At 33.1% G+C, this 17,134-nt stretch overlaps 1 protein-coding gene across 3 annotated transcripts in view; it reads right to left on the reverse strand.

Annotated features, from left to right (window-relative positions):
- The window catches only part of LOC114333801 (uncharacterized), a 67,096-nt gene that overhangs the window by 24,645 nt on the left and 25,317 nt on the right, over positions 1-17,134 (reverse strand). For all 3 annotated transcript variants that reach the window (XM_028283805.2, XM_028283803.2, XM_028283806.2), the window contains exons 5-11: positions 4,763-4,965; positions 3,665-3,827; positions 3,143-3,602; positions 2,873-3,081; positions 1,531-2,008; positions 1,155-1,470; positions 406-1,073 (exon numbers count right to left, since the gene is read on the reverse strand). In XM_028283805.2, coding sequence (XP_028139606.2) covers positions 406-1,073; positions 1,155-1,470; positions 1,531-2,008; positions 2,873-3,081; positions 3,143-3,602; positions 3,665-3,827; positions 4,763-4,965 — 2,497 coding nt within the window. The remainder of the gene's footprint in view (positions 1-405; positions 1,074-1,154; positions 1,471-1,530; positions 2,009-2,872; positions 3,082-3,142; positions 3,603-3,664; positions 3,828-4,762; positions 4,966-17,134) is intronic.

Raw genomic sequence — 17,134 nt, forward strand, 5'->3', positions numbered from 1 at the left:
GCCCAATGCAAGTTATATCATTTTTTATTTTTTTTTATAGATTTTATGATTGCAGGTATATTATTATATAATTTTTTTCAGAAAATACGTATTTAATTAAAATTTTTGGCAACAATTATTGTTCAGAAATCATTTGTGGCATTTTTCAATGTGTTTGTGTGTGTTTTATTCTTTTATTTTTTAATTTTTGGTATTGTTTTAATAAAAATTTTTGGAAAGTAGTAGAGAAACTGTTTAAAGTATATTGATTTCGTTGAAATCATATAATAGAAGTATAACTTCTTACGTGCGTACAAAGTACACACATTCTTTTTTTTTTCCAAAATTGTCCATTATAGAGAAAATGAATTTATTCCATAATTTTGCTCCTCTCTGTATAATTAATTAACAGTAAAACAGTCTTACCCATTCTTTCAGATGCTCTTTCGGATCCTTCGGCGCCATCTTCTGTACCTGGTGGTACTTCATCATCCGAAGGGGAATTACCTTCGATATTTTGACCGCTACCTGTTTCTTTTTCTTTTGTAGCTTGCTCCTCGAGAATTTGCTTTTCATCAACTTTAGTGACTTCCCGTTCTTCATGTACGGGCTTATCATTGTTACGTTTACGATCATTTCTATCGTTAGAATCGTTTCTCTGTCTAGAATTCTCATTTCTATCAAACCGATCTCTTTGTCTACCTTCTCTATCTCTCCCATAGTCTTCGTCCGATCTACTGTTAGCCCTTGGAGGCATAAATTTGAATCCTTGGTCTCTATCTCGATTAAATCGGTCTCCTCTTCTATCTCTATCATCATAGCCTCCTCCTCCCATACCAGCCATCTCTCTTAATCGATCATTTAAGGTTTTCTCCCTGTCACGTCTATCATCTCTCTCGGAATCTTTATCCCGACGATCCCTGTCGCCCCATCTGTTACTACGATCTCTATCTCTATCTCGGCGATCGTCTCGTCTATCTCTATCCCTACCTCTGCTAGAGTCTCTGTCATTTCTGTAACGTCTGTCGCGGTCTCTATCCCTGTCTCTGTCCCGACTGTGACGATCGCGGCTTCTATCCCTGTCTCGGTCCCGACTGTAAATAAGTAGACATAAATAAGAAACAAATTAAAATTAAGTCTACAATAAAAGGAATTAAAATTTATTGCATATTTACTTGTCTCTATCCCTATCTCTACTTCTATTCCGCCTATCTCTGTCATCTCTTCTGCTATCTCTTCTATCATCGTCTCTATTGTTCGATTTATTGGAGTGTTCATCTCTACCTGGTTTATCTAATGGTTTGGAATCGGCATCCTCCATTTCGACGTCCATGGTGTCTTCATGCGGTGCAGGCGGTTGAGGAACTACGCCAAAGGACTGCGTCAAACTCATTAAACTCTCCCCTAAGGAATGGAGATTGGCATCGGAAGGTAAGGTTGGTGGTTTGTTCTCCACAGGGGGCATCTGCGGTGGAATCATGCTTGGAGGTCCTATAAAAATATAATAATACAGAAGCTTAAGCATATTCTATATATACATTTTCAAATTACCTTGGAAAGCAGATCCAAGTCCCAACAATTGATTACCCATCATTGGTGCTCCGGCCATATTTGGAGGTGGTACTCCAATAGGAATGTTTGGCATGTTGGCCATGTTAGGCATCATACCTGGCGGTACGTTCATGCCCAAGAATCTATTATTAAGTTGAAATGGATTGAACGTTGGCAACATCGGAGGCGGCTGCAAGAGCCCCGCTCCTGGTAGCGGTGGCGGTTGGCTGGTGTCGATATTTGGAGTGCTGCCCCCTACAAATCCAGTAAGGTCCAGTTCGGGCTTCTTTCCTTTGTCTACTTTTTCTTTCATCCATTGCGGCATTGTTTCCTCATCGATCATACCGCCATCTTCCAATAAATCAATATCGATGTCTTGTTTGAGTTTCGAATATGGTACGTAGGAAACTCCCAGGTCACCTTCCCAGTAGTCTTTTAGGTCTTTACCTTTGACACCTTTGCCCGGAGCCCAAGCCAGCTATAGATAAATAAAATTTAAATCAAAATTTTGATATTTCACATAGTAGACATATTATTATCATTATAAGGGCAATAAATGTAGAAAAAATTGCAAATTTATTGGTTAGTTATTAGTTCTAAACACACAAAGGGAAAACAATTTTGTGAAATTATTTAGCGATTTAAGGTGAATGAAAATACATACAAAATAGGTACAAAATAAATACAAAATAATATAGCTTCAGGAAATTAGTGGATGAGTTTGGAAAAGGGATAAGAACAAAAATTCAAACGAGTAGAGAAAGAAGTGTAAATCGATAAATGAATAATTAAACAAAAAATAATACAAATAAACATATTTACAAGTAAGGAGAAGAAATGAGTAATATGTAAAGATAGGATCACAAGTAACAGAGTGAGTCTCTCTATAAATGTAAAGTATAGAATTACACCTACTAAAAGATCTTTTCCCCAATCTTTCATATTGCCAAAGTCGATAAAAAATAGTTGTCAGACAGGTTAAAATATTTGGCAGTGATCTCAGCATGATGGAAAGCAATGATAGTTGAAAAACTTTATTTAAAAAATGGCGTCGACTAAAATAATTAAAAAAAAAACAGATTTGCAAGCCTGGAAGAGTTATATGTCCTGAATATTGTAGAAGTAATTTATTCGGACCTAATGCTCCATCTTTACAAATTTAGAAACGCTAAATTTCTGCTTGAAAAGTTCAAAAAACTAGGTTTATTACACTATAATTGAATTATGAAAACAGCTGATCAAAAGCTTTGAACAAAATTGACAAACACCTTCTTGAGGAATTAATTATCTTATGAAGGAAGTTTTACAGCAAATCAATTATTTAATAAAGTAACATTCTTACCGTAATAGATTTTCCATGCAAATTATGCCCTTTCAATTTAGTTAAGCATCGAGCCGCATCTTGTCTTCTTAACATGACAATGAAAGCACATCCTCTTGGCGGGATTAGATCAATACTCACTACATCGCCGAATTCTCCAAATGTGTTGGATAAATCGTCTTGGTGCACCAGTTTTGATAGATGTCCTACCCAAAGGGTTGTGCTGCAAACTATTCAAAAAGAAAAGTTATATATGTATGAGAATTGTACAAGATATAAATTCCTACTTACCGCTTAGATGATCTTTCTTGATAGAAGGCAGCCCTCTCTTCTTTCTTTCCCTTTCTTTCTCGGTCTCCTTTTCTTTCTCCTCCTTAGTCTTTTCCTTCTCCTTCTTCCTGTCCTTGTCCCTCGATCTTGATCTATGCCTTCTCGACCCGGACCTAGAACGCGATCGTCTCCTATCTCGTCTACCTCTATCCCTCGATCTAGAACGACTTCTTCGCCTCTTCCTGTATCTGTCTTCAGCTGGTGAAGGCGAACGGGAATCATCGTGATCCAGAGTGATGACCTCTACCTCGGCATTAGATGGTTGGTGTGATTTGTCTGTCATCCCTTGACTTGAGGCTTGTTCAAAGTCTGGGTGATACTGCGGAGCTGGAGGGTTCATACCTTCGAGGAAGTAATTGTTTTGTACCATCAAATGGTTTTGGTTGCTACGGAAGTCGCATTCGGCAGCAAACGGTAGATTCTGAAAATCAGGTTTAAAATTAAATACAAACAATATTTCATTTTTACAAAATATCAACTTACCGGTACAGTTTGGGCAAGATGTTTATCAAACTCCTCCTCCTGCTGTTTCATTTCTTGCATTTTCCTCGCCCTATCCATATCGAGTTCTTGCGGTTGTACAGCATTAGCCATTGTTTGCTGTAGTGTCTGAAGTTGTCTCAGTACCTCAGGATTCGTCAAAAGACTAGAATTACAATAAAGAAATTAATAACATTAAAACCATTTTTGGAAGGATACAGTTAAATTGATCTAAATAAAAAAAAATGGCATAATATCTCGACATATTTGAAATTCGAATAGTAACTGTGACAAATAGATCAGTCAATGGAGACCATGAAGAATTCTTGGTTATTAAGAAAACGGGGACAAAAGAAGATATAAATAAAATAAAGACTAAAAAGATGATAACAAGAGTTTAGAAATGGCGAATCAGTGTTTAGCCTGAACATACAATTGGTCATAACTAAAATGATTTGAGTTATTTTACTCTACATATCTATAAAAAAAAATATTAAAATGGGTGTAAGTTATTATTTATAAAGCTTCAATCATTGAAGGCCTAGGGCTGAAAAGTTTACATTTTCTTAACAACTTCCTTTTATTGACTTTTGTCCAATGCTTTTTCTTTCCAATTCTCAATACATATTACTTTTTTGTAAGTCTTCATATTATATGCTGTCCTTCTATTTCTTTCTTGGACTACCTTTTGGGCATTCTTTTCTTTTCCAATATCTTTTCCGTACATTGATTTAGCTTTTCCTTATACTTTGTGCCAAGATTTTGTAAACTACTTTTAGCAAAGCTGTCTCTATGTTTTCACATCTCTTTAGTCAGCTTTTTGGGCGTATTCTTGCTATGACCCACTCTCCTGCCTGGGTGGATGAGTTACTACACATTTTAATTTTTGCTTCTGTCGGTTCAAGAAGAATTTTGTAATCGATTTTATACAACTTACTTTCTGATAAGCTAGACATTTGAAATTTTAAACACAACTCAGGATGGTCTTATTGTACAAAATTTTTAAATGCCAATACATTATCAAATAGCGAGCAGGGAATTGACATATTTATCAAAATTGTTATGATTTCGAAATGGCGAAATAAAGAACTACTTATTTACCTTGTAACTGGTAAAAACGGGTCAGCGCTAGGTTGTGGCGGTCTAGGAGATGGATGTACATCATCGTCGTCATCGCCATAATCAAAATCCAGCAATTTCTTATCGAAATGAACTGGTTCAGTTCGCACTGAATTTTCCACATTTTTCGAAATAAGCCTTTGCAGTTGTTGCAATTGTTGTAAGACACTCGGATCTGCCAAATTCTGCAAAAAAGAAACAATTATTGTACATTTATTGTTGAACAAAGTTATTATAATTATCCTAGTGATCAAGAACTTTCAAAATGGATAATTAGGTGATATTAAAGAAAAACTATAGCTGAACATAAAACGAAGGTCATCATCAATACTTCCAATTCCTGGTGGAATGATTGTCACACTATTTATATAGTTCTTTTGGTTCATTTATTGGAGTTTATCACTTTGGAGTATCGATCAAATAATCGAAGTAAGACTCACGGAGTAGTTGGCGTTACCGAAGTAGGCCGGCACACTCCGTCGGCAGTCAACCTGTTAAAAGGAATTGAGAAGTGTCTAGAATTCCTTAATCTGGCTCGAGGGACCAAAGAACTAATGACATTCAAATACGGTAATTAAAATTACTTAACAATCTTATATCAGCACTTTAAATCCATTTTGAAGTCTTTTCATCACCAATATTATTATACTACAACTAAAATGTTCAATTTTTAAAGTTGTGAAAACGTTTATATTATAAGTATGGTGTGTACAAGTATAAAAATAAAATAAAAATGACTTTAAATAAAAGGAAAATGAAGCACTGAATATATAAATTAATATTTACCATGCTATCAATATTTTTATAAAAAAAACAAGCACGGAAATAAACTTTTCTGTGCTATTCGTTTTGCAAACTAACATTAATTTTTTTTAAGTAAATATCTACCTTTACTACAATTGTTAGTAACAGATAACATAACATATTTTTTAAGAGAAAAATTATAATACAAACATTTATAAAACCATACAGACACTTATCTAAATACTATTTTGTAATGGCTGGCCTTTGAATATGAAGCTTAAATTTAAATAAATACTATATGGCACAGAGCATTTACAAAAATTATTCAGATATAGTACAACAGTTTCGAGTAGCAACATTAAAATACATTATTTTTGTGAAAACTTTGTTTCGTTACTTTACATTTGGGATAAACAAAGTGATGTATAATAAAAATACATTCACATCAAGAAAAAAAAAACACGAAATGTATGGTTAGGGCAGTCAATGAGGGTATTTGGCTCCGAATTCCATCCTACTACATCGATTTACTTGATATTTTCACAGTAAGTAGGGAATAGCTCAAGAAACAAAGTCTACCTACCCTATGCCGATGTGCGCTTTTATCTTGGGGGTGGATCCCACCCCTTCTCGGGGGTGAAAAATGTTTTGGTTAAAATAGCCACGGAAAAGGCTAAGAACCTAATTTTAAGCAAACACTGTTCTATGATTATTTTTTGAAAACTCAATACTTTTTGAGTTATTCGTGGTTGAAAATTGGCGATTTTCATTGAAAAATGACACCTTTTCGGACGGATTTTTGCGAATACCTTAAAAACTATGCACCTAACAAAAAAACTATATAAAATATTTCTATAGGTTATAAAAAAACAAAGAGATTCGTTCCTTCATAACTAGTTAAAATACAAAGAGGGATATGGTAGGTAAGAAGAGTTTGTTTTTATGCTGCATGCTCAAATCGGTGTATTCAACTTGAAATAACAGAGAGAAACTGTCGATTTTAGAAGTATAATGATCCTAATAACTTTTGTAGTGCTTGAAAAGACCTTTAGAATGAGCAATACTAATTGTCGATTACATGCAAACTAAGCGAGATATTCTGCAAAAATTTTAATGACTAATGTATTTTAAGAAGAAATTTCTAGGCCACATAATGAGAGGAGAAAAGTACTCTCTGCTAAGACTCATCATCCAAGGAAAAATCTCGGGAAAGAGAAATGTGGGACGTAGGAGGATTTCCTGGTTGCGAAATTTAAGAGAGTGGTATGGGTGCAGTTCAATACAGTTGTTCAGAGCTGCAGCCAACAAAGTTAAGATTGCTGTGATGGTAGCCAACCTCCGATAGGAGACGGTACTGCAAGAAGAAAGAAGAAGAAGAAATGAGTATATTTACCCCTCATCCATCAGAATTTAAATACATCGTTTTTCTTCTACAATACTTTTCACTATAGTGTTATTTCTATGTTCAAAAAGTTGGGCTGGATTAAAATGAATGGTTTTTCAAAAAAATAAGATCAAATTATAGTGCGCATTTTTAAATTTTCTTAAAAATCTTCCTTTTGCTCTATGTAACTTGAAAAAGATAACGAGATACGAAAAAAGGATACCACACAAAAATGTAGGGCTTTTCCAGATAAAAATTTCCTTTTTATTTGTCATTACTGTATTTTTTATCATTTTCAAGTTACATAGAGAAAACAGAAGATTTTTAAGAAAATTTGAAAATGCGCTCTATAATTTGATCTTTTTTTTCAAAAACCATTCATTTTAAACCCGTCCAACTTTTTGAACATAGAAATAACATTATAATAAAAGGTATTGTAGAAGAAAAACCATGCATTTACATTTTGGTGGATGGGGGTTAAAATTACTTCTCATTATTTCTTAAAATACATTAGTTATCAATTTTGTTTGCAGCATATCTCGCTTAGTTTTAATGTAATGGACCTTTAGTATAGCTCGCTATAAAGGTCTTTTCAAGCACTACAAAAGGTATTAGTACCATTATACACCTAAAATCGAGCATTTCTCTGTTATTTCAAGTTGAATACACCAATTTGAGAATGTACCAAAAAACAAACTATTTTCACCTACCATACCTCGTTTTGTACTATAACAAGAAGATTTATGAAGGCAAGTGTCTCTTTGTTTTTTTTATAGCCTACAAAAATGTTTAATATAGTTTTTTAGTTAGATGCTTAGATTTTAAGGTATTTACAAAAAACCGTTCGAAAAGGTATAATGTTTCAATGAAAATGGCCAATTTTCAACCACGAATATCTCAAAAAGTATTGAGTTTTCAAAAAAAAAAAAATTATAGAACAGTTTTTGCTTAGAATTAGGTTCTCTAGCGAATTCCGTGGTAATTTTAACCAAAAATTTTCCACCCCTAGGAAGGGGTGGGAACCACCCCGAAGATAAAAGCACACATCGGCATAGGGTCTTTGTATTAGGAGATAAGTAGAGGCTAGGCCCAAAATTTCATTAAAATCCATGCAGTAGGATAGAATTCGGAGCTAATATCCCTATTCTTGCTCCCATTGACTGGCGTAGGCAATGTTTCCAACTTTATAATCTTTGAGGTAAAGAAGCATATTGATAAAGCTCTCGGAAAATGTTATGAACCTCAATAAACAAGAGATTAAAACAGTCACTGAAACGATGACTAAACAATGTTGTTTAAAAAAACTCCTACAGATCTCAAAACATTTAAAGGCCTTTTATACATGAACCTTCAAAGAAGAGATCCAAATATCTACTAGATATGAATATGAATGTTGTTCTGAAGCTATTTCCTTGTGGCATTTTTATAATCAACTATTTTCAATGGAAAATAAGCCACAATTTTACTAAAAAAATAATTTTATTAACGTTTCGACGCCCAAGTCGGGTGTCGTTGTCAAAATACAAAATAATACTAAATTAAACAAAAATATTGTTGCTTAGTAAAAAATTCTTCTAATTTATTTAATCGTGACTCATTTATATCGGCAATTTAGACATGTATTATACATTTTAAAGTAGAAGACTTTAAAATGATATTGCCAATATTGATGAGTTGCGTTCCTGGGACGACTTTACTAAAATATAATTCATTTTATTACATGAAATCAACCCAACTCATCAATATTGGCAATATCATTTTAAAGTCTTCTACTTTAAAATGTATAATACATGTCGATGGCTTAGTGTGAAAACCTCGTATCTCATTTTTTTTTTCGAAAATGACATTTTGGTGGTTTTAGTTTGAAAACCTTGTATCTCACGATTTACAACTGTTAAAAAAAATCCAAATACACTAGACTATTTTCTACAGCCGAAAAAAGAAACCACGTATATCAACTGCTCTCTTGATTTAGTGTGAATACCACGTATATTTATAACCAAGACTTTGGTACTTAATTTGGAGTATTTGTTTGAGAGATTTGGAGAAATGTTTTTTGTGAACAGTAAAAGGTAGTCCTGCGTACAGAAACATTTTATGAACCTTAAATCAAAAGATTTGTACTGTATCAACCTAGTATTTGGAGGTGTGCAATATGTTCTGAAAAATGAAAACCTCGTAAATAATATTGAACACAATTTAATTTAAGATGAAAAACACGTATATCAAGATATACGAGGTTATCATAGTTACTTGGGCAAGGGCTCTATATACTGCAAGGATATTTACGTGTTTTTCATAGTTAATATTTGTATTTCCAATTTAATAGCAACATTTAACACTTTTAGCTCTAGGCCAATATCAGATATTTGTCTTAATGTGCTCGAATTAAAAATATGTAGCGGTAATTTTTGTTTTTAGGTTATATTATGCAGAAAATCAGTTTTTTGCCTCTCCTGTAAAATTGTAGTTTAATGAGATACGAGGTTTTCACACTAAGCCATCGATGTCTGAATTGCCGATATAAATGAGTCAGATTAAATAAATTATTAGAAGAATTTTTTACTAAGCAACAACATTTTTTTAATTTAGTATTATTTTGTATTTTGACAACGACACCCGACTTAAGCGTCGAAACGTTAATAAAATAAATTTTTTAGTAAAATTGTGGCTTATTTCGCATTGAAAATAGTTGATGAATAGGAATGGATATATGAATAGGAATACTACGAAATATCGTAGATCTCACAACATTCACTGTCTTAAGGTGCAAATGAACAAAATGGGATTAACAGAAAGGGCGAATTGCAGATTCTGTCAGGCTGAAAACGAGACGGCAACACTTTCTGTGCAACTATATAGGGTTATATATGATAAGGCTCAATACATTTGAGCATTATAAACACGAGCCCTACAACTTGGTAGTCACCAAATGTCATAACAGCCTCACCAAAAGGCTGGGCTGAAAGAAGAACTTTGGCCGAGGGATGAGCCACAATAGATCTCTTAGGTCGAGTGGAAAAGTGTGTACCTGTACAGAATAGATAAGGTGTATGAACCATGGTGCAGAAAATGTGGAATACAAGAAGGGACTCCCATACACATCATATGCCATACCAATGTGCTATGAGGCAGGAATTGACTGGTAGGAACTGAGGATTGAACTAGATTTAAATCAAATCGAAACCGTAGATATCCTTATTTTACTAATGCCATACTCTGTATTAGAGTACACAGACTCGTTTCATAGAGGTTCTCTGAACCACTAAATTGGAATATTTTCCTAACGGTGCCTTTTGGTATTGTCATACCTGGGTTAAACAGAGAACTTGAATCGAGTCGAAATTCATTTCACTTATTCCCCGTTAGAGGGCGTTCTAACAATACTGCGATATAAATAATTTTAATTTATATCGAGAAACTACAGTCGTGTTGGTGTAAATTTGCCTTCCTCAGAGCCTCCTTGACAACAGGTAGACCTAGAAATAGTACTATCGGAGGATGAAGGGCGAGGGAGACAGATTTAAATCAAAACGAAACTGTAGATATCCTTATTGAACTAGATTAGATCCTTAAACTGCCGATGGGGAAACTGTTGGCCTTCTTTGGAACCGTAGGACTTATTGGAGTCTAATAGAAAAACATGATATGGTACAATGATTAAGTGTCACGAGATTAATATGTCTCGCCTGAACTAAGAAGAAGAAAACAGCAGTCGAGAACAGGTGGAGAGCCATACATCGTGTTTGTATGCAAGCTTTAAGATCTGTTCATATCTAATTGTTTAAGAGCTATTTTTCTTGGTTGTGACTAGAGTACAGGCAAAAAATGAAGTGGTTTTCAGCTTTGCATTGGATTAGGGCTACGAAATGAAAATTCTTCACAGAAACAAATAGGTTAATTTTTAGACACAGGCGAAAGATTGATCTAGAAACAAATGACATGTTTTTTTATATAAATAGATGTAGCCAAAATTTACGATAGTTCAAAAAAGGAAAAAAATTAAGATGAAGTGAAAAATAACAAATAATATAAATGAGAAAGAAATTGTCAATTTCTCAAAAAGTTCAACAATATTGAAAAAAAAAGTATCTTTCCACAAAAATTTGAGGATAACACAAAAATTTGAAGATGTTTTATGTAGGAAAAATAGAGTAATGGTACATTTATTAAAAAAATAAAAGAAGTTAAGAGCAAAAACAATCAGAAATGTATGATAAGCGATTATTTCGCCCCAATTATCAATGAAATCAAGTTTTGTAACATTTAGATTGAAACAACCACTGTAGAACCACAAGTAGTATACATAAATAGGGAACATAAAACAGACGAAAAAGTAGACTTCGACGATTATTGCCTGATCAAACTTTAGCCCATTCAAAGATAACCGGAGTAAGCCACCGGACTTCTCAAATACACTGGTTGAACACGTGTATATAGGTACAATCAGAACTATTTCACAATAGAACATATACAAAAGATTCTTTAATTGTAAAAAAGAGAGAAACAGTAAGTTCATTAGCGGAGGAGAATTATAAATTATTCTGCATAATCCCCAGAGTCTAGTATATTCATAAATATCAGATATTTCAAGGGTGATAAACGGAATACAAATTAAATGGTAAAACTACTTCATATAAGAAGTGAAAATTAAAAAAGTAAAAGCATGCAATTGATAAAGGGGACAAAAAAAAGCAATTCAAATAAAAAGGAACATTCAACCGCTAAAGAAGCATTAAAAAACTAAAGAGAAAATAAGAACAATTGATTGTAAGAAAGCCCAAGTGATCAAGCCCAAGTGAGAATATCATTATCACTAATCAGAATGGAATATGATAACAAAGCCAAGATAAGCATATAAAGAATATAATCATGTTTTCGAAGACAACGCAAAAAATGATTATTAAAAAACATAGGCCAAGCCAACAAATTAGAAAATTTTCCATCAGGCTCAAGAGAGAAAGACTTATGTTAAAAAATGGCAAGAACCATACAAATTGGGATTTTATTAAGACAAAAAAAGGACCAAAATGTTTCAGGATCTTTCGTAAAACATACATATTAACAAGGAAGAAAAAATAGGCTTTATTACTGATAGAAGTTCCAAGTTGAAATACCATTATGACGAAAATTTGTCTGGCCAGGCAAACCATATCTGTCAAGAAGAATAGAATTCAAGAAAACAATTATCCCTGTTTAGAAAAACACGAAGAAGTTTTTATTTTTCTTATCTGAGTGGTATTTTATCAGTGTGTTCTACCAGTACTTACATATGGAGCACAGACATGGACCTTCACAAAGAAAAATATGGAAGAGATGGCCAAGACTCAAAGGGCAACGGAAAGGCAGATGCTGGGTATCAAGCTAAGTGATAGAAAGAAAAATACATGGATCAGAAATAAAACCAAAGTGAAAGACATAAACAAACATGCAGCTACTCTCAAATGGAAATTTACAGGACACAACAGCAGACAAAGAGACGGAAGATGGAATGAAGCGATAACTCACTGGAGACCTTGGGACTACATAAGAGGAAGGGGCAGATCACAGATGAGATGGTCGGATGACCTAAAAATATACGCAGGGACCAAATGGACAGCATTAGCACTGAACCGAGAAGAGTGGAAAAATAAGGGGGAGGCCTACATTCAAATTTGGACAAAAGAAGGGCAATAGATAGATAGATTTGAGTGGTATTATTCGGACAATTGACTATAAAATAGAGATATTAGGATCATATTTGAAATGAATAATGAAATATGTGATGGATTCGACCATCACATATTTCATCATCATGGAAGTTCATTTTATCTCCACGAGGAAGAAAATTTCCTGTAGCTGGCTGTATATATACCATTAATTACAAGTAAAATTTAATAAAAAATGTTTGTCTTGGTAAAAGGTATATTAGTTTAAAAAGCCCCTATAGGGCTACAAACATAGAAACAAAACGTTTTCGCTCTGTAACAAGAGCATCATCAGTGTTACCTAAAATAAGTATAACCATATTAATTAAAGCAAAATGTTAAAGTTAAAATGATGACCAAGGTAAAAGCAAAGTTTGGTTATACTTACAAGAACATGGTGAGCCAACCAAAAAATACAAAGGTCAAAGCCTTTCAAAAACAGACTAAAAGTCTCATATACAGTCCCTGCTCAATTTATTAGACTCACCCTAGAAATATGAGTTTTTTTAATTTGAAATACCTTAAATAGTCCATTGAAATGTTACATTTAGTGTGCATTTCTTAGAGGAGTCAATTTTATTGTTTTAATGTGTAGGGGGGTTCAGTAGAAGCTTATGTTCAAGTTTTTGGGGTTGAGGCCCTTGTCCATCGGCCGCCATCTTGGAAAAAGAGGTGCAAAGGGCTTTCGTGCTGTATCTCGTAAACTAGCTACCCTACAGAAAATTTAATTTCACATAAAATGAAGCAAATTAAATTTTCCACAATTTTATATCTATTACTTTTTATCGTAAAGTGACCAACAAAAAAGTTATAAACAAAAATAAGAGAAAATTTTGTAAGAAATTTCCTTTTGGAGGTTATAACTTTTTTTACGTTCATTTCACAATAAAATAACATTAAAGCGATTTTGTAGAGAATTTTTCAATAAACAATTTTCACTATAAAGTTGTTTAATTTTATTTATTATCTAGGTTTTACAATGCTCCAAACTTGACCAGATTCTCGAATTCTCGTAGAAAAATAATGCTTTTCTATCTATATATTAGAGGAGCGGCATTAGCCGTTATGCCAACCACGAAAATCAAATTTAAGGTGAATGATCAATTTTAGTCTATTTTTATGTTTTAGAGGTCGCTGAATCCGAATATGAAGTTTATTTTTATCTAGAGTTGGTGGAACATGTTAAAAAAATAAATTTTATACAAAAATGCCAAAAATCAATTTTGGATGATTTTTCAAATTTACCTCGCTGTATCTTTGGTCGCTGTAAATATTTCCTTTTAAAAATTTTACTGTGTCATCTTTGAAGTACATATATAACAATGAAATTTGTCCAAAATGTTTAAACACATTAAAAAAGGAGTTGTTAATTTATTAACATTTTGTCATCATATTTCGTTAGTTTCATGTTTACTTAAAAAAGTTGAGTGACAAACTTTTTAGTTTATAATTTTAACCAACACAACAATAAAATATAGTTCATGAAGAAGTTTTTTGGAAAATTTTAAGTCAAAATATATAATAGAAAAAAAGTTATGTTACTTCATATACAAGCGGCACACCCCAAAAAACGCTTATATCTCGAGATCCTGACCACGGTGTGGTGAATGGCTAATTTTTACCATACTTTATGATTATGACATCAAAAATTGTTTTTTTGCTCTGCTTAAGAATTTTGCATTTTGCGGTTGCGTCATTCTTCTTCTGAAGCGGCGAATTTGTCCTCAAACAACTTCTTGGGCCTTTTCTATATATGCTTAGAGTTATAGGTTTTATAGTGGGAAGAAAGGTCAAAAACAGATTAATAATAGCATAGGAATGTTAAAATCATAATAAATTGTATGAATAAAAAATATATATAGATAGAAAAGTAAGTCTAACTCTTGTTTTTATTGTATCCCTATGAGCATTCGAGAATGTGATCAAGTTTGGAGCACTGTAAGACCTATATAAATAAATAGAATTAAACAACTTTATAGTGGAAATTGTTCGCTAAAAAACCCTCTACAAAATTGCTATAATGTTATTTTACTTTAAAATGAACTGAAAAAAAGTTATAACATCCAAAAGGAAACTTGTTAAAAAAAATTACATATTTTTGGTTATATCTTTTTTGTTGTGTCACTTGACGATAAAAAGTAGTAGAAACAAAATTGTGGAAAATTTAATTTGCTACATTTTATGTTTAATTAGATTTTCCGTAGGGTTGGTAGTTTACGAGATATAGCGTGAAACCCCTTTGCACCCCATTTCAAAGATGACGACCGGGGGACAAGGATGGCGACACCAAAAACTTGAACGTAAGCTTCTACTGATCCCCCTACACATTAAAGAAATAAAATTGACTCCTCTAAGAAATGCAAGGTACGGCCTAAAAAATGTAACATTTTAATGGACTAAAAAAAAGTATGTTCAAAGCCGTACGGAACTGCTGAATGTGTTAAATAGCAATTACTTAATAATCGTGCTTCATAATTAAGATAAAAATGGTGAACCTTTTTGATTGAATTGGGAAAACTTGACGGGTGGCAATAAAATGGGCTAAAAGTGTGCAGTGATTCAACTTTTTTCAACTTTAGTTTTTTTGTTAAATTGGTGATTGGTGTTCAATTTTCGTAAAATTTGTAGTAGTGAGTGTTAATATTGTTCTATATTAATGGCAGTTTTTAATTTGTTCATTTTATTTTAACATATTAAGAGAAATATGATAATTTCTAAAAGACGAATATCTTCGATTAGAATTTTTTCATATGGGTGATTGTAAAGATCTTTCTGTTGAGCAAATCTCTTCTGTTACTGCTCTATTAGGAAATATCACATGTTGTCAAAGAGAAATAGCAAATAAGTGTGGTGTACCCTAATCGTCAGTTCGCAGGTTGAGTCAAAAACCTAAAGAGAAACATCCTGTTACATCGATTTGGAGGGGTCGGTATGGCCGAAAGATTTCAGTCACCCCCAGAGGACAACTAATTTTAAAGAATTTGGCTGTAAAACACAGAAGAGCCACCCATAGAGATATAAGGAATAAATTGGAAGAAGCAGAGTGTTCAGTATCGGACTCCACTGTACGCCGAAATTTGTACAGTATGGAATTTAAATGTCATAGGCCAGTTATGGAACCAAAACCATCACCACAAATGCTCAAGAAACGCTTAGTTTCGGCCAATTTGCATAAATATTATATGATTGTAGAGTTTTTATGCAAATTGGTTGAAACTAAGCGTTTTTTGAGCATTTGTGGTGATAGTTTATTGTTTGGTTGGTTCCTTAACTGTCCTATGACATTTGAATCCCATACTCTACAAATTTCGGCATAGAGTGGACTCCGATACTGAACACTGATTCTTCCAATTTATTCCTTATCTTGCTCTGAGTGACTTTTCTGTGTTTAATTCTTTAAAATTCGTTGCCTTCTGGGGGTGACTGAAATCTTTCTGTCATACCGACCCCTCCAAATTGATGAAACAGGATATTTCTCTTTAGGTTTTTGACTCAACCTTCGAACTGACGATTAAGATACACCACATTTTTTTACTATTTCTCTTTGACATCATGTGATATTTTCTAATAGAGCAGTAACAGAAGAGATTTGCTCAACAGAAAGAGTTTTACAATCACCCATATGAAAAAATTCTAATCGAAAATATTTGTCTTTTAGAAATTATCCTATTTCTATCAATATGTTAAAATAAAATGAACAAATTAAAAACCAATCACTAATTTAACTAAAAAAATAAAATTGAAATAAGTTGAGTCATTGCACCATTTTAGCCCATTTTATTGCCATCTGTCTAGTTTTCACAATTCAATCAAAAAGTTTTATAATTTTTAACTGAATAATGTAGCACGATTATTAAGTAATTGCTATTTAACCCATTCAGCAGTTCCGTATGACTTTGAACATACTTTTAAGGTGCTTCAAATTAAAAAAACTTATATTTCTAGAGTGAGTCTAATAAATTGAGCAGGGACTGTAGATGCAAACATTTTAAAATCCAAAGGATGGATATAATTCCTATGGCTACGGCTCTACTCTAGGGCAACATATGACTCCCACACGTGGTAAGTGGGTCAATAGGTAACAATTAGGTCATTATGTTACAAGAGGTGACAGGCAACTAAGAGATGAGATTTCAAAAGCGAATCTGTCTGATGTCAGGACAACAATTGTCAATGAAACTTGAAGTTTATAATTTTTATAAAAATAATTACTTTTATAATTCCAACACACTGATGTTAGCTGTTATCATAAAATAATTATTTTTATAATTCCAACACACTGATGTTAGCTGTTATCATTGCTTGTACCATAAACAACTTTAAATTTATTGGCTGCGTAACCAACATTTCATAAAATTTCAAGTTTCATTGACAATTGTTGTCCTGACATCAGACAGATTCGCTTTTGAAATCTCATCTCTTAGTTGCCTGTCACCTCTTGTAACATAATGACCTAATTGTTACCTATTGACCCACTTACCACGTGTGGGAGTCATATGTTGCCCTAGGGCCGTATCCATAGGAATTATATCCATCCTT

Source organism: Diabrotica virgifera, chromosome 5, assembly GCF_917563875.1.
Source record: "Diabrotica virgifera virgifera chromosome 5, PGI_DIABVI_V3a".
In the NCBI taxonomy this organism is placed as follows: Eukaryota; Metazoa; Arthropoda; class Insecta; order Coleoptera; family Chrysomelidae; genus Diabrotica; species Diabrotica virgifera.